This window comes from Suncus etruscus, chromosome 12 (assembly GCF_024139225.1).
Source record: "Suncus etruscus isolate mSunEtr1 chromosome 12, mSunEtr1.pri.cur, whole genome shotgun sequence".
Taxonomy (NCBI): Eukaryota; Metazoa; Chordata; class Mammalia; order Eulipotyphla; family Soricidae; genus Suncus; species Suncus etruscus.
The window spans coordinates 33573402-33592248 of NC_064859.1; the positions used below are offsets into that span (position 1 = coordinate 33573402).

Genomic DNA, 18847 nt, shown 5'->3' on the forward strand with positions numbered 1-18847 from the left:
CTCTCTTTCCTTTTCTTTTTCTTTTTTCTTTTTTTTTGGTTTTTGGTTTTTAGTTTTTGGGTCACAACTGGCGGAGCACAGAGGTTATTCCTGGCAAGCACAGAGGACCATATGGGGGATGCCAGGATTTGAACCACCATCTGTTCAAATCAGCTGCTTGCAAGGCAAACGCTTTACCACTGTGCTATCTCTCCGGCCCCATAGTGCAGTTTCATTGCACTCAAACCTCACCTCAAAAGATACACATTCCCTGTCCACTTTGTCCCAACACCTGTCAATGCTTCTGCTATGCTCTGTTACATGATATCCTGCTTTACTTCTTTGTGCTTGTACCTATTTGAATTCATAATATACTTATTAGATACTCTACCACTATTTCAAAAAATGGCTTTAAAATTCTATATTCTAGGGCCAGGGCAATAGCACAGTGGTAGGGCATTTGCCTTGCATGCTGCCGAATCTGGGACGGAACCAGGTTTGATCCCCAGCATTCCATATTTCCCCAGCCTGCCAGGATTGATTTCTGAGTGCAGAGCCAGGAGTAACCCCCCTGACTACCGCCAGGTGTGGACCAACATCTCTAAAATATATATATATATATATATATATATATATATATATATATATATATATATATATATATATATATATATATATATCAGTAATTAACTGAATATTTAATTCCTTGGTACTTCTAATTTTTTGTTTGTTTATTTCGGGGGCATACCCATTGATGCTCAAGGTTTACACCTGGCCCTTTACTTAGAAACTACATTGGGTGGTGGTCAGGGAACTATATAGGAAGCTGGGAATTGAACCTTGTGCAGGGCAAGCATCTTAGCCACTATACTATCACTCTGGTCCAATGCTTCTATTTTTAGTGTTTCTCTGTTAGAATATTGTTAGAACTTTCTGGTATCAGGGACTAATGGTTAGTAGAATATAAAGATACAGATTTTCACAGTGTTTTAAAATTATTGAAAGTAGGCTTTAAGTTATAAGCTTAATGATGGAAATTATTTTGGTTAATGAGTAAATTCCTAAATGAAAAATACATTTTACTCGTGTATGTATTTACATATATGCATACATATCCAGCTATTGAATCAAAACCAGAAATTTATTACATTATGTAGCGGCCTTTCTCTTACTGTTACTTTCAAAATTGCTTACAGTTTGTTACTGCTGGAGGTCTTCAACAATTATTAGAAATATTTAATTCTGGAATTCTGGAGCCTAAAGAGCAGGAATCCTGGACTGTTGTAAGTAAAAATTGACTGTGTTCACTAGTTAAAATAGTTTTTTTTTTTTCCTATGAAACTTTATTTAAGCACCATGATTTACAAAGTTGTACACCATGCATTTGCTTCAGGTATTCAGTATTTCAAAACTACTTCCTCCCAACATTGTCCTCAGTTTTCTACCTGTCCCTCAAGTCTTAACAGACACAAAATAATTTACTTTACTTAGCTTATTGCAATATGTATTATATAATGGTGTGGGCTCAGTGGGCATCTGTGCAACAGTTTTCTGTGATTTAGTTAGCTGTCAGCTCTTGAAGTTTGGAGGTGTGTCTTCTGGCTATGTATTTGTTCAAGTGCTCCAGATGCTTTTGAACTGGGATGATATGCTGCTGTTATTTTTCTGCGATCAGTTGTGAAGATGAGTCATTTTTCTGGTGCTGTCCAGTTAGACTTATGTTAAGCACTTTGCTGTTAATAAGTTGATCTAGGGGCTAGAGTGATAGTATGACATGTAAGGTGCTTATCATTTTGTATATTACTGAGTTTGGTTCAATTCCCAGCACTTGATGTTGCTCAATCATAATCCTAATATGAATGACAACTGAACACAGAATCAGGAATAAACTCCTAGCACCTCTGGTGGGATGCAAAAACAAAATACACTTATGTAAGGATTCAGACAAACTATGTATTAATATTTTTATGTCAACTCTTAAAAATATGAATGCCAAAATTAATGACGTGGAACTATAGTTAGAGTATTTTTTCCTCAAAATTTCATAAAGTACATATTAATGTTGATATTAATTAGCTTGGATACTTTGTTTTTTAAAACTATGTCTCTGTTTGTTTGGTAAGACAAGAGCCCTACTCTATGTACTAGTTCCCTAGCCCCTGTATCTTTAATTTCTTGGGGAAAATTTTTTTTTTTTTTTTGTGGTTTTTGGGTCACACCCGGCAGTGCTCAGGAGTTATTCCTGGCTCCACGCTCAGAAATTGCTCCTGGCAGCATGGGGGACCATATGGGACGCTGGGATTCGAACCGATGACCTCCTGCATGAAAGGCAAATGCCTTACCTCCATGCTATCTCTCCGGCCCCTGGAAAAATAATTTTTATTGTTTCATTTGACTATTTCTGCTTTTAACACATTACTCAAAAATTTGTTTTCAGGATGCTCAAGTGATACCACAGTAGGGTATTTGCCTGCAACACTGCCCAAAAAAAAAAAAAAAAAAAAAAAAAAAAACCTACAAAATTTCTTTTTTCAGCTCTTGTGATTAGTCCACAGTGAAATAGATTGGGGGGGGGGGGTCACACTCAGCAGTGCTCAGGAGTTAAACTGGCTCTGCACTCAGAAATCACTCCTGGCAGGCTCAGGGGAGCATATATATCATTTCTTTATGATATTGTCAACGTCTTAGAATTATTAGATGTCTTCTTGGCTGATTGGAAATATTTATCAGAAAATTTTAATTAGTAATTATGCAATCTAGTCTAATTTCAATTTTTATTATTTTAATTTTATTTTTGCCAGCCACAACTGGCAGTGCTTAGGGCTTATTTCTATTTGTGTGCTAAGAGATCACTCCTAGCTGGTTTTGGGGAACCAAATGTGGTATCATGTTGGCTACATGCAAAGCAAGCATACTTCCAGCTGTACTGTTTTCCTAGCCCTTCTAACTTTAGATTTTTATTTATTTATTTGTTTGTTTGTTTATTTATTTATTGGTTTTTGGGCTACACCCGGCGGTGCTAAGGGGTTATTCCTGGCTGTCTGTTCAGAAATAGCTCCTGGCAGGCACAGGGGACCATATGGGACACCAGGATTCGAACCAACCACCTTTGGTCCTGGATCGGCTGCGTGCAAGGCAAACACCGCTGTGCTATCTCTCTGGGCCCATTTTTTATTTATTTTTAACTTTAGTTTTTAATATAATGGATAAGAACTCGTGTTAATTTTTTTTCCTTTGTACTCTGAAAATCACTAATATTTGCTGTCATACCAGTGATTTTGTCTCAGTGGAGAGGAATTTCTAAACTTCATGCATGGCGGACGTCCCAGGTTCCAACCTTGACATTAAAAAAAAAAATCAAGAGAGGGCCGGAGAGATAGCATTGAGGTTGGGCCTTTGCCTTGTATGCAGGAGAATGGTGGTTCAAATCCCAGCATCCCATATGGTCCCCCCTGAGCCTGCCAGTGATTTCTGAGCGTAGAGCCAGGAGTGACCCCTGAACACTTCTGGGTCTGCTCCCCTCCCCCCCCAAAAAAAACTTAAGGAATTTTGTAAGCCATTGTAGTCAGTAAGTACATGAAATGCTAAGCATTCCTGATAATTCATGTAAGCTACTATTCTCTATTAGTGATTCATCTCTCAATATAAAAAGTAGTTTAAAGTTCAGTGTTATTCTCTATCTTTGGGGTGGGATAGGCATTTTTTTTTAAATATGGAACACGTTATGAATTTGCGTGTCATCGTTGTGCAGGGGCCATGCTAATCTTCTCTGTATTGTTCAAATTTTAGTATATGTGCTGCCGAAGCGAGCACTAGGCATATTTCTTTACTGTGCTCAGGGTTTAAGGCCTACAGTATTTGTGGATTGTATGTGGTGCTAGGGATCAAACTGATTTGCTGTGTGCCACAAATGCAAAGTAATACAATGCAAGTGTATCACCCCTATTGCTATGTCCTTGAATTTCTTACAATAGTTGTACATTAAAATTGAAGTTAATTGAGACAAACTTCAAGTAGATATCAAGCCTGAGAATATATGATACTTTACTACTTTTTTTTTTTGGTTTTTGGTTTATGGGTCACATCCGATGACGATCAGGGGTTACTCCTGGCTTTGTGTTTAGAAATTACTCCCAGCTTTGAGGACCATATGGGACGCCAGGGATTGAACACAGGTCTGTCTTGGGTCAGCCACATGCAATGCAAACACCGTACTTCTGTGCTCTCACTTTGGCTCCAATATTTTAATATATTTAAGTAGAACACATTAAAATGCAAGTGTCATTTGTTTTATTCAATCTAGCTAATTTTTGTTTATTTGTGTAAGGTTAGATGATTTATTAACCATAAATTGGCAAAATTTTTATGACATAATGGAGTAAAGTGCTATACATATGATTATTTTTATCTTCTTGTCCTATGGTGAACATATTAAGTAACAAAAATAGGGCAGTAACATTTTCTTCTTATCCACAGTGGCAGCTAGACTGTCTTGCTTGCTTGCTGAAGTTAATATGCCAGTTTGCAGTAGATCCATCAGATTTGGATTTAGCTTACCATGATGTTTTTGCCTGGTCTGGTATAGCTGAAAGCCATAGGAAAAGAACCTGGCCTGGCAAATCAAGAAAGGCTGCTGGTGATCATGCCAAGGGTCTTCATATACCAAGATTAACAGAGGTAAAGTAGAGAAGTTATCATTAAGTTGTCACTTAATTCTGGCTATGATTTTAGAACGATTGTACTTGTTTTTACAACAGAATTGAAGAAAATAAATTAGTTATCATTAAGTTGTCACTTAATTCTGGCTATGATTTTAGAACGATTGTACTTGTTTTTACAACAGAATTGAAGAAAATAAATTAGTGCCTAACAGATGCTGCTATTCTAGATTTACCAAAATGACTTGTTATCTGAAGTGAAGCCTTCAATTAGAAACATTAATAATTATGAAATAATGCTTTTGAATTCATTGTAAATGCAGAAATACATTGGTTTGTTTGCTTTTACTTTCTGCTTATTTATCTTATGCATATATAAATCCAGTACTAATTTTAGTCATTTTTATTATGTTCTCTAAATGTAATACTGAGTTTATTAGTGGGGCGTACCAAATTATATGCTGAATATGTTAAAGAAATCTATTTAGAAAAACAAGCTACACTAGGTTTTTCATCAGGAAAAATTTTTAAAGAGAATAGTTTTAAGTATGTTTTGGAGGGATAAAAATGTAAAAATTGAATGTTGAAATAATCCAGATAATTGATCAGACCTGGATTTACAGAACATATGGAGAAGAGTAGGGTTATCAGAAATGAGAAACTTAGAGGTTGGAGAGATAGCATGGAGGTAAGGCATTTGCCTTGCATGCAGAAAGACAGTGGTTTGAATTCTAGCATCCATATGATGATCCTCTGAGCCTGCCAGGAGCGATTTCTAAGCATAGAACCAGGAGTAACCCGAGTGCTGCCGGGTGTGACCCAAAAACCAAAACCAAAAAAAAAAAAAAAAAAAAAAGAAAGAAAGAAATGAGAAACTTAAAGTGAACTTGTTGAACTAATGTTTAGGCCTCCAGGAAGACAGTCTACTAACATTTCTTTTCCAAATTTGGAGAAAATTCTTTTTTGAACAGAAATCAGATGGAGATCATATGTCAGTGTTCTAGGTTGAGAGAACCTAAGAGGAGGAATTTGCTGTATACCAGCCCTGCCATTCCAGGGTAATGGTGTATCATGATAGATTTACAAGCTAGCTGAAAAACAAAACATGCAATAATGAACTCAGAATTTTTTATTAAAGTTGAAAAGGGTTTCTCTTGGCATAGAATTTTTTAATGATGGTTCACATGACTTAATATTTGCTTTTTTAACATCTCCACCAATCAACAGGGAAGATGTAAAAAGATGAAGGTACATTTTTAGTTGAAATCTTTCTTTTTTTATCTTTAAAACAGACTCCCCAGACTGGGGAAAAAAAAAAACATTCAACTTTCAGGCCCATATTGTGCCAATCAGTGGTAGGAATATTCCCAGTTGCCTCCCTTGGCTATACTAGCATGGCCACTATTCTAAAACTATAGAATGGTACCTCCTTTAATTCTTGTTCAAGAAACACCAGATTAACAAGATAGCTATTCCTGACCCATCACACTATAGTCAGCATAAGTTTGATAAGTAGTGGAATAAATAAAATGCAATATATTTCCTACTAGAAATTTAGAGTTATGTAGAACAGTAATCTCTGTTTATAGTTAGTGCAATTAAAATAAATCCAAAGGGACTAGGATTGTGTTGGTTTGTATTACTGTGATCCAGTCCCAACTTTACCATGTAACTAATAAACCCAGTCATACAAACATTTTAATTGTTTTCTAGTTTTTGTGTACCATGTGCCACATATTTAACCTTGGATTGTTTTAATGTAGAAATCCCCAAACTTGTTTGACTTTCCGGGGGAAAACAAAACAAAGGGGAAAAAACCCACCAAATCACTTAGTTCCCCCTCAGATCTCTGCTTTTTAATGTAAAAAACAGAAATTTCCCAACAGTTGCACCCAAAGCCGCTCATAACCACCCCATCTTCTGGTGGCTTTCTATCAGCCATCTCCCAAAAGATGATTCTCACCACCACCAAGAATAAACTTTGTGGTTTTACTAGTGAAATTTCAAATTGAATATGTACCTTTGCCCTTATTCATGATTTCTTTGAAGATCTTAATAACATAGATAAGTATACACTTGATAATGTGAATGGCTTTGTTGTAAGATACATGTAAAGGAAATTTTATTATTTTTGGATTTGGGTCCATACCCACTGATGCTCAGGGGTTACCCCTGGCTCTGCACTCAGAAATTGCTCACATCAGGCTTGGGAGAACATTTGGGATGCTGGGGATCGTGCCCAGGTTGGCTGCATGCAAGGCAAGAACCCTACCTACTGTACTAATGCTCACTCCCAATATACATAAAAGGAATTTTTAAAAATAATTATGACTTGCTTTAAAAAAATTGCAAGGTCATATTTAATTGAAATTATTCAGAATACTTAACTTTTTCCTGCCCTACCATAAATCTTTTTTTGTGTGTGTGTGTCTCTTCCCCTTCCCTGAGGTCCCTCCTTCCCACCACCTGCCAGTACATGCCAGTGTCAGAGATTAAAACTGATTTTTCCATTTAATTTCTCTTTATAGTTTTTCTTTTGGGGCCAACACCCATTGTGCTCTGGGCCTCTTTGGGAACCCCTCTTTTTATAATTTTTTTCTTTCTTTTTTTTTCTCTTTATAATTTTAAGTAGTTTGTTTTTGGTTTTTGTGTCACACCTGGCGGCGCTCAGGGGCTACTCCTCCTGGCAGTCTCTGGGGACCATACGGGATGCCAGGATTCAAACCACCATTCGTCCTGTGTTGGTTGCCTGTGCTATCTCTCCGGCCCCCAATTTTAAGAAGTTTGGAAACAAGTCTTAATTATGAAAAATCTCTGTACAAAGTAATGTTATTTTATATAATTATAAATTAGAGGCTTATTTAGACTGCTTCCCACTTTGCAAGATTTAAGTTTCACAATTCTTCTGGAAACCCACTGTCTTTTGTTTGTTTGTTTGTTTTTTGTTTTTTTCGGGCCACACCCGTTTGATGCTCAGGGATTACTCCTGGCTTGGGGGGGACCATATGGGACGCTGGGGGATCGAACCGCGGTCCTTCCTTGGCTAGCGCTTGCAAGGCAGACACCTTATCTCTAGCACCACCTCGCCGGCAACCCACTGTCTTTAAGCAAGAGAAAAAGAAAGCATCTGCAATTCTTCCCTGCTGGATCATAAGGCTTTTTTAACCCGCTCCCCAACAGGGTCTGGTAGGGGACAGTAGGAAGCTATTGCCCACTTTGGGAAACTTTGTTAGCAGTAAGAAAGAATGCTACGTCTTTTTCTAATATAAAACCATGCATCATTACTTCATTCTTATTATTAGCCTCTTGGAAGTTTAAAATTCCAAGTTTAGTTTTCAATACACAGCAAGCATTACTTTTTTTTTTTTTTTTTTAAGGTCCCCATTTTTCTAAAGATAGTTTCTATTGCCACTCTTCTTTTGCTCACTTGACTAATTGTATATTCATTACAGTGCTTTTTAAGTCACTGCTGTATTGGACAGGAGAATGGGGAATATGTGTGTGGAGTGGTTCTTGTTCTCCAAGAGGGACTAATTCTTTAAAGGAATGTTTTTCTCTATTATATGGATCAGGAACAAGAACCCAGGCATTTAATTAGTCTTGCAACTCGAAGGTCAGGAAATTAAGCAATTAATTTTAAGATTTTAAATCTATAATTCATATTCTATATTCATTGTATATTGCCTCAAGATATTTATTACGGGGTATTGAGAAATCTGCCATTGCTTGCTTTTATTTTGTTTTCAAGTGTCAAGAGTGCCTAATTCAGCAACCGCAGAAGCAATTAATATATAATACTTTCCTGACTTAAATGAGTGACATACAATCTGAGGAACTAATATGTATTTCTGCTCCTATATTTTTATATTTTAAATATTTTTTCTTAGAGTGCTATTCTCTTATACAATTTGAAAATTCTTTTTAATATTTGATAACATAGTATTTTAAATATTCTTTCTATATTCCTTATAGCCATAGAGAAAAATGAAAGTAATAGGAAGTGTTGGACTTTAAATTCAATGTTGTGTTTTACTATATTTAAAGCATTTTCTTTTAATCTTTTTGTTTTAAAGGTATTTCTTGTTCTTGTGCAAGGAACCAGTTTGATTCAGCGACTTATGTCTGTTGCTTATACATATGATAATCTGGCTCCTAGGTATGAAGTTTTTAAATAATTTATATATTTTGGTAAGAATGTAGTGTTTTAATATTACTGTTAAAGCTTTAAAGAAAAATTGTATTTTATATATTCTCATGCCATTCACCTAAATTTACATATTAACAACATTTTGCACTGTTCATTATTTGCTCATGAGTATGAATATTCTGTGAAGGCCCATGAGCACACATTTGTGTGTCTAGAATTTTCTGAAAATACATTAGCCAATTATCCATAAATACTTCCATGTGTATGTATCTCCTAAGACAAAGGAATATTTCTTCTTTTCTTTATTTTCTGAGTTTTGATCCACGTCCTGCTATGATCAGGACTTACTTTTGGCTCTGCACACAGAGGTTACTCCTGCCAATTTTGGGGTATCCTGTGTGGTGCTGAGAATCAGACAATTCAACCACATACAAAGCAAAAATGCCTTACTTGGCCTCAAGACCAAAGACAATTTCTTCGAGTAAAATACTCCAATTTACAAAACTTAACTTTACTATAATTTTATCTAATTCTAATTGAGTTTATGTAAACTCACTCTTCCCATTTATAATCTTTCTAACAATTTTTTTCTATTTTGGGGGAATATATATTAATCATTATATTTCTTTCATTTTCTTTATTCAAGGTTATTTTCTTAGCCTTTCTTTCATGTTACTTATATTTGGAGCAAGGGATTTACTTTTTGTCCCTCACCCAGTAGTTCTTAGGGGATCTCTTGGCTCACTGCTTGGATGACTCCCTGGAGAACTATGTGGTATGGGAATTGAACCCAAGCCTTCCAAAGGCAAAAAACATATACACCAGCTTTTCAAACTGATTCTTCGGCTAGATAGTAAGTATAGACTATCTCTTTCATACACTGCCTAATATGATTAGGTTAATACTTTGCATGATGGGTACAGCGGTGTTTGCCTTGCAAGCAGCCGATCCAGGACATAAGGTGGTTGGTTCGAATCCCGGTGTCCCATATGGTCCCCTGTGCCTGCCAGGAGCTGTTTCTGAGCAGACAGCCAGGAGTAACCCCTGAGTACCGCCGGGTGTGGCCCAAAAACCAAACAAACAAACAAAAAAAAACACTTTGCATGATTAGATTAAATATACATTGTGGTGTGATACTCCATATGTAATGTGCCATTGTAAGTATATTTGATAGTATCAGATTGTTCTATCATTTAGTGGTGGTGATTTTGAACACTTAATTTGGTTTCCTTCAGGTATATTTGATAGTTGCAGGTTGTCCTATCATTTAGTGGTGGTGATTTTGAACACTTGGTTTGATTTCCTTCAGGTGTCTTGGTATAAAAATTTCTGCTTTTTCTTTCCATTTAAAAGTAATTTGTGGAGGCTGGAGAAATAGCATGGAAGTAGGCATTTTGCCTTTCATGCAGAAGAAGGTCAGTGGTTTGAATCTCGGTGTCCCATATGATCCCCCTTGCCTGCCAGGTGCGATTTCTGAGCGTAGAGCCAGGAGTAACCCCTGAGCACTGCCGGTTGTGACCCAAAAACCAAAAACCAAAAACAAAACAAAAAAAAACAACAAACAAACAAACACTTGTGGAGGGGCTGGAGAGATAGCACAGCAGCACAGTGGTAGGGTATTTGCCTTGGCAGCTGATCCAGAACCGACAGTGGTTCGAATTCTAGCATTCCATATGGTCCTCCGTGCCTGCCAGGAGGAATTTTTGAGTGCAGAGCCAAGATTAACTCCTGAGCACTGTCGCCGGGTGTGACCCAAACCTTCCCCCCCCCCCCCCCCAAATAACTTGAGGAAAGATTTTCTAACTACTTAAATTTTCTTTTTTCCCTAGAACTTAGGTTTCTTCCTTTCTTATTTTATTTTTTTTTTTTTTAATTTTATTTTATTTATGTTAAGTTTTGAACCATACCAAGGAGTGTTCAGAAGGCTATGGTCCTGTGGACCAAACCCAGGCTTCCTGAATGTTTGTACTCCATCCCTTTGAACCATCTCCTAGGCTCTATTAGTTGATATCTTATTTTGAAGAAGAATTTTCTCCTTTTCAGTATCAATTTGGGCACATGAATTAAAAAATTTAATGTTATATGATTTATCACTATCATTATTTGTGTTGTTCAGATATATTTGAGGTGCTTTTTCTTGTTTTGGGCCCACATCCAGTGGTTCTCGGGGGTTACTTTTGGCTCTGAGTTCAGGAATCATTACTAAAGGGGGCATAAGGGACCATATGGGATGCTGGGAGTTGAACCCTTCCACTTTGTGCAAGGTAAGAGCCTTACTTGCTGTACTATAGCTTCAGCCTGAAGTTCTTTTCTTTATGGATTTGTTCACATGTTGTTTTGACATGTCTATGTTATTTGGGATAGGAAAGAAGTTGTTAGGTTTTTTGTTGTTGTTTATTCATTTTTTTCTTTTGTGCCACACTTAGCAGTGCTTACTCCTGGCTTTGCACTTAGGGATCACTCCTGGTGGGCTTGGATAACCATATGGGGTGCTGGATAGTGACCCTGGGTCAATCATGAGCAAGCCCCTTACCCACAGTAATATTTCTTTGACCCTGTGAGTTCTTTACAAAAAAGAAAAAGTAAAAAATGAGAGCTAGAAAGAATATAAAGTAGATTATGCTCTTGACTTGTATTTTTCTGACCCGGGTTCAATTCCCATCACGTATATGATCCCTAAACTCTACCAGGAATGAACTGTGAGCATGGCTAAGTGTAGGTAGTCGAGACAAAAATAAAAAGGGGACAGTTTTAGTAGTACATAAGTGCAAGTGTGATCATTTCAGTTATGTATAAGACCCTAAATTTAATCCTTAGTACCACATACATGAATCCTGAGTTCCCCCTAATATTACTGGCAAAGAGCAGTAGTACTACAATGCTCTAACAATGAACTGTCAGACCTGCAGTTAGGTTGAGTTACCATTATGAGTGGTCTTTAAGGACCTTGAGTATACTTTTCATGAGAATAAAACATGTGAAAACTTCTTTCACATAATCTGGTGTGAAGTGAAATTTGGCATTGCTGGCAACTTTAAATGCAGAGAATATGAATCAATATATAACTAAAGATTAAAAATGCTTAAACTATTTTTGTAGTAAATGATGAATTACTGGTTTTTAGGCTGCCTTTTTTTGTTGTTTTGTTTGTTTGTTTGTTTTGGGGCCACACTCGGTGACACTCAAGGGTTATTTCTGGCTATGCGCTCAGAAGTCATTCCTGGCTTGGGGGACCATATGGGATGCCGGGGGATCGAACCGCGGTCCATCCTAGGCTAGCGCTGGCAAGGCAGACACCTTACCTCTAGCGCCACCGCTCCGGCCCCATAGGCTGCTTTTTTAAAGTTACCTTTTGTGGGCCAGAGTGATAGTACAGTGGATACAGTACTTGCCTTGCATGAGACTGACCCAGGTTCCATGTCCCGGCAACCTTTGTTAGTCCCCCAGGGGACCTGTGGCTCAGTGATGGACATGCCTTGCATGCGACAGCCTCTTCATTGTGAAATACTTAACTTGCACTGATGCTCACCTAGCTTTGAAATCTGGCTCTACATATAACTGGCTCCTACTTTACCCCAGGAGTGATTTTCCGAATGTAAAGTCAGAGTATTAATAGAAAAAGATAAACAAATAACAGCTACATTTAGGCATTGCTTATATATAAATAGCATGATTACTTTGAAATTCTATTTTTAATTTCTTGGTTATCAGAGATAAATCCCAGGGCCTTACGCAGTGCTAATTGTGTACTCTTATCACTGAGCAACATCTCCAGCCAGACCAAGATTTCTTTTTTTTTAAATGTCTCTTTGGAGGGGGCAGGAGAGATAGAACAGCCCTAGGGCATTTGTCTTGTACATGGCCAACTCAGTACAATTGGTGGTTCAATTCCCAGTTTCCCATATGGTCTCCCCAGCCTGCCAGAAGCAATTTCTGAGTGCAGAGCCAGGAATAATCAACCCCTGAGTGCTGCTGGGTGTGACCCAAAAACAAAAACAAAAATCTCTTTGGAGACCCAAACTACGACAAGCTCTATGCAAAAGGAACCTCTTATACTAGCAGTCCAGAGTGGAAAGGGTGGAGGTATGAGATGCGTACTGGGAACAGTGGCAGTGGGAGGGCAACACTCGTGGAGGGAGTGGCCCTAATTCACATTGATCTCAATAAAAATTATTAAAAAATAATAAAGGACAGAACTAAATATTAAAAAAAAATAACAGTCTCTTTGGGATAGCTTGCACTTGATGGTACTATGAGGTGCTGGGGATAAAACTTAGAGGATCTTTTGTTGTTGTTTTGGAGACACATCCTTTAGTGCTCAGGGCTTACCTCCTGACTCTCTGCTTAGGGATCAGCTGCAAGTACCCTACGCCCTTACAGTTGCTCTGGCACCCCCTCCCCCAGGGTACCTTTATTTGTGTCAGTCTCGATTTCATATTGATCTCTTGATCATTATCTGATTTTACCCCACCCCCCCAGAGACTAAGCTATATATGAACTGTGTAGTTTATTTTATATCTCAGTTACTCTTCAATAAAATCTTAACTTTTCCTGTTTGTTCTCTAAACTATTGTTTCACTAGGGCCATATAAACCCTATGGGTATTCTAAGGTGGTCACAGAAAAAAAATCTTTCGGGCTGTTGGGAGACAGCACAGCATAAGAATAGAGCCAATAGGACAGGAACCCACGGGAAGGAAACAAGGTTAACAGGGGAAGTGGTTGGAAAAGAATTGTAAACACTGCTGTATTCTTCTGCCTCATTATTCCATACTTGTTCATAAGGCATATTAGGTAAATTCAGTAACAGTCTTACATTTCTTCATAGTTAAATTTTTTTTCACTTGAATGTATTTGGAAAATAGATAAAATGAAAATAAATATATTTAGGTCAGATACCAGCTGTCTGTTAGGTACAACACTTTTTGTTGGTTTGTTTCGTGTGTGTTAGGTACAATGCTTTTTGTTGGTTTGTTTCATGAGGAGGGGGGTTGATTTTGGGGTACTCCTGGTGGTGCTCGGATGCTGGGGATTGAAACCAGTTTGGCTGCATGCAAGGCAAACTCTTTATAGCTGTGCTGTGTATGTTTACTTTGTTGGGACCCATACACAAAGAACCTTGTCATAATTAGTGGTGCTCGGTGAGATGATGTCTGACTGTTCAGTGCAGTCAGGACTGTACTCATTGCTCAGGGAACTATGAGGCGCCATTGTTCAAGGATCCATGTGATAAAGGGAACTGAGCTCAGGGATTTGTGAATCCTTATGGCTACTAGCCATATGGGATGCTGGGGATTGAACCTGGGTGGTGTGTAAGGTAAACACGCTCTTACGTTAAACACACTTGTGATTGCTGTACTATCTATCACTCTAGCCCTCAGTTCTATTTTTTTTTATTTCTGTCTTTACTCAGTCTTCCACCGTCAATTCACATATTTCTAAAAGGGGAAGATAGAATGAGCTTGTGGCTATGAAGGGGAGGTTCTTTCAGCTGTACTTCTGGACCGTCAGTGCCTCTTGAGCTTCATTTCCAGCCCTAGAACGAACATTTTATTTGTTTACCAGAAATCATATAATGCTCATTTCAAAGATGGATTTATAGGTTGGTTTCTTAATAAGGTTAAATGTATTTACGAGTATGACAGACATTAAAAAAATGTGACCAGGGGCCGGAGTGACCAGAGAGCACAGCAGTAGGACATTTGCCTTGCATGCGACTGACCCAAGGTTTGATTCCTGGCATCCCATATGGTCCCCTGAGCCTGTCAATGGTGATTTCTGAGCGTAGAGCCAGGAGTAACCCCTGAGCGTCACTGGAAGTGGTCCAAAAACCAAACCAAACCAAAAAAAAAGTTACCAAATTATTTCTTCAAAAATATTTTCATCTAGGCTTGCACTACAAGCCCGTGTTCTCCCTTGAAAATGAATCCCAGGGCTGAAGCGATAAGGCTTCCCATATGGTGTCCTGAGCCTGCCAGGAGCGATTTCTGAGCACAGAACCAGGAATAATTCCTGAGCACCACTGAGTGTGGCCCCAACCTTCTCCTCCCCTCCCCCCAAAAAAGAAAGAAAATGTATTCCATTTGCTTGTCTCTATCCTTACTTGCTTTTCCCACTCTGGAGAAGTCCTCTTTCTCTCTTGTACATGTACTTCCTCTCTTTCACTACCCTCACATCTTTCTTCTTTAGTTTTTTTAATCACTCACAGATTTCTAAATACATTTTATTCAGTTCAAACTATAGAGTTTTAAAACTATAGGGTTACCCATCCCTCTTGTCACCAGCAGGGGGCAAAACACTGTTGTGCAGTGTTGCCCTCCAGTCATGACAAGGGTGCTTGCTCTCTCCACCCTATAGGTTCTCTCAGGGCCACAGGAAGCAGCTGACAGTCCACCACAGGGCAGCACTGTGGGCCACAGCCTTGTGTGTGCTGTGGGGCCGAAGGGCCCACGTATCTGTTCTTTTCATTAAGACTGGAAACTATCTTGCTTCACATAAAAATAGTTTTTTTCTGTGGCCACTACAATGACACAGTAGATAGAGCATTTGCTTTGCACACTGCCAACATTCACATACCCATCAGCCCATATGGGCCCTTGAGCTCAGAGCCAGGAATAACACTTGAGTGCTACTGAGTATGACACATAAACAAAATATATATTTTTTTTCTGCTGGCTTTTTTTTGGAGAGGGTCCACACCCAGTGATGCACAGGGATTACTCCTGGCTCTGTGCTCAGGAATCTCTCCTGGCCTTCTGGGGGGGGGGGGGGGCATTTGGGATGCCAGGAAATGAACCTGGATCAGCTGCATACAAGGTAAAGGCCCTACCTGCTGTATTGTTTTTTTGTTTTGATTTTATGTATGGATATGTTAGCTATTTGAAATAAAAAATTTGATGGAAGTACTGTCATTTACATTATAATACTGTTAATGATGGTTTGTTCGTACAAAATATTTGAAAGGTGAATTGCTTAATTTCTGTTAAATAAACTTATTAACATTTATTTAGTTTATTAAATTAAAGGTAGACTTGATCATTCACGTTATTAAAAGCTAGATAAAATTATATAGAATTTGGGGGCGTGGGGAAAAATTATATAGAATTTAATTTTTCAGGGGCCAGAGAGAGAGCATGGATGTAGGGCGTTTGCCTTGCATCAGAAGGACAGTGGTTCGAATCCCAACATCCCATATGATCTCCCGAGCCTGTCAGGGGCGATTCTGAGTACAGAGCCAGGAGTAGCCCCTGAGTGCTGCCAGGTGTGACCCAAAAACCAAAAATAAAAATAATAAATAATAATAATAATAATAAATTAATTTTTCAGCTTTCTCCACTTTATAATTATTTTCTTTTTGCCATTTGTGATAAGAATAAGAAATTGGTGTTGAAGACTCAGAAGGACATCATATGTGCATATGATTTGGGGTTTTTGGAGTCTAAGATTTAGATTCTAAATCTTTATTAATATACATATTTTAGTAATGAAATCATGATACGTCAGTATTTTGCTTATTTAAGTTAATGTTATTTTCACCCAGTTTTTGTTCTAAGTCATTTGGTATTTGCTGTAGTAAGATTTTACCAATGTTTATTAAAACATGATAATGAGTATAGGAGAATAATAAGCATTTTACTTAAAAATCTAGTCTTGGCAATAAATAGAAATAAGCTTTAAGAGTGAGTTGTAATAAATTGAATTAATTTTAATTCACTGCTGAATAATTCACTTATCGGTTGGTGGTGTGTTTTTATTTTACAGAGTTTTGAAAGCTCAATCTGATCACAGGTCTAGACATGAAGGTAAGAATTTCATACCTTAAAAATCTTTTTTGTCATGCCAGGGATTGAACTTTAGAATCTCACATATGAAGCCTGCAGTGGAGCTACCACTGAGCCACATTTCCAGGCCCAAGGAATTAAGTTTTAATAACGATTTGGGTAACTACATATATTTATAATTAATAGTAATGCTTATCTAATAATTGTTATTTTTCTGCTATTTTTCCAGTTTCACATTATTCAATGTGGCTCTTGGTGAGTTGGGCTCATTGCTGTTCTTTAGTGAAATCTAGCCTTGCTGATAGTGATCATTTACAAGATTGGCTAAAGAAATTGACGCTCCTTATTCCTGAGGTAAGATAAAGATTGAAAATTATATAATATATAAATCTCTATGTTCTTATTTACACTGATCATTTAAAAATAGACATAGAGAACAAAGGGACATAAATAATCACATTTTCTGGAATTTGCTTAATCTTTTAAACCTAGGTAGTTTTTGAACTGTTAATGTGAATTTAATATTCTATTGTATTCACATTTATTTTTGGACATTTTACAGAATTATTATTTTCCTTACTTTGTTTCCAGTTGTTGAGAATGTAAAATAAATTCAGATAACTTTAAGTTTTGGCTTTTTTTTTTGTTTTGGTTTTTGGTTTTTGGTTTTTGGGTCATAGCTAGCAGTGCTCAAGGATTACTCCTGGCTCTTAACACTCAGAAGTATCTCCTGGCAGGCTCAGGGGACCATATGGAATGCTGAGATTTGAACCACCGACCTTATGCATGTTAGGCAAACGCTTTACCTCCATGTTATCTCTCCGGCCTCAGATAATTAAGTTTTGAAAAATGTATTTAAATCCCTCCAATATAAACATATATTCAATTACTTATTGGGGGGTGCCAGACCAGCATCACTCAACGGTTACTTCAGTTCTATGCTCAGGAATCACTACTGACTTTGATTAGGTGACATCTGGATGGTGCAGATTGAACCCAGGTCTGCTGCATGCAAGGGAAGTGATAGCCCACTGTACTGTCTTTCAAGCCTCCTTTTATTTATTTTATTTTTTTATTTATTTATTTTGGTTTTTGAGTCATACCCGGCAGTGCTCAGGGGTTACTCCTGGCTCTATGCTCAGAAATCGCTCCTGACAGGTTCAGGGGACCATATTTTTTTTTTATTGTTTTAATACTTCAGTTGAAGACTGTTTTATGAAGTTGTTCTTTTTTTTTTTTTTGGTTTTGGTTTTGGTTTTGGTTTTTGGGTCACACCTGGTAGTGCTCAGGGGTTACTCCTGACTCCACGCTCAGAAATCGCTCCCGGCAGGCTTGGGGGACCATATGGGATCCCGGGATTCGAACCAATGACCTTTTGCATGAAAGGCAAACACCTTACCTCCATGCTATCTCTCCGCCCCCCCCCCCTTTTTTTTTTAAGGCTAGTCAAGTGAAGCAGTGGGAGTGGAGAAGGAACTAAGAAATCTAACTGGCTGTGATCAATTAATTGTAAACACCACTGCACTAGGACCAGCCACAAAGTTCTTATTAATAATTGTGGATAATAGTTATCTCCAAAGCAATAACATAGATGAGAGGCCATTTGCCTTGCACACGGCCGACCTGATTTCTATGCCTGGCATTCTATATGGTCACCATCCTGTCAGGAGTGATTTCTAAGCACAGAGCCAGGAGTAAACCCTGAGCACCACTGGGTATGCACCCCCCCCCCCCCAATCAAAATAAAAACAATCTTGGCCAGAACAATAGCACAACAGTAGGGCATTTGCCTAGCAAGTGGCTGACCCAGGACAGGTTCAATTTCTGGTGTCTCATATAGTCCCCAGACAGTAGTGATTTCTGAGTCCATAGCCAAGTGTAACCCCTGAACATCACCAGATGTGACCCAAAACCAAAAAAAAAAAAAAAAAAAGAAAGAAAGAAAGAAGGAAGGAAGGAAGGAAAATAGAAATAGTTATTTTGGACTTTGAATGTTCAACACTATTCCCACCATCATCATGTGACCTTCCTTCCACCATTGTCTTTCCCTCGTTTTCCACCCATCCCCAAAAGCCTTTCCCTTAGGTACAAAATAGTTTATTTTATATTGCTTGTTATAACTAAATAGCTAATGGAATTATTTCCAAATGCTTCAATAAGAGAAAATCATATTTTACAATTGTGTCATTAAGTCATTGTAGTGTTTACTAAAGCTGTTTGTTGCTAGTTGTGTGTGTGTGTTTTGTCTATTGAACTTAGTTGGCTTCTATGATACTTTGCCTA

At 37.9% G+C, this 18847-nt stretch overlaps 1 protein-coding gene and 1 non-coding gene across 2 annotated transcripts in view; one reads left to right on the plus strand and one right to left on the minus strand.

The window, feature by feature from the left end:
* USP34 (ubiquitin specific peptidase 34) overlaps positions 1-18847 on the plus strand; it is a 265701-nt gene that overhangs the window by 133791 nt on the left and 113063 nt on the right. Inside the window, exons 33-37 of the mRNA XM_049784720.1 lie at positions 1176-1262; positions 4456-4656; positions 8711-8793; positions 16545-16585; positions 16794-16918. Of these exons, the coding sequence (XP_049640677.1) occupies positions 1176-1262; positions 4456-4656; positions 8711-8793; positions 16545-16585; positions 16794-16918 (537 nt within the window). The remainder of the gene's footprint in view (positions 1-1175; positions 1263-4455; positions 4657-8710; positions 8794-16544; positions 16586-16793; positions 16919-18847) is intronic.
* Positions 3686-3792, minus strand: LOC126025136 (U6 spliceosomal RNA). Its single transcript, XR_007501181.1, has one exon. It is a non-coding gene; the product is annotated as a U6 spliceosomal RNA (small nuclear RNA).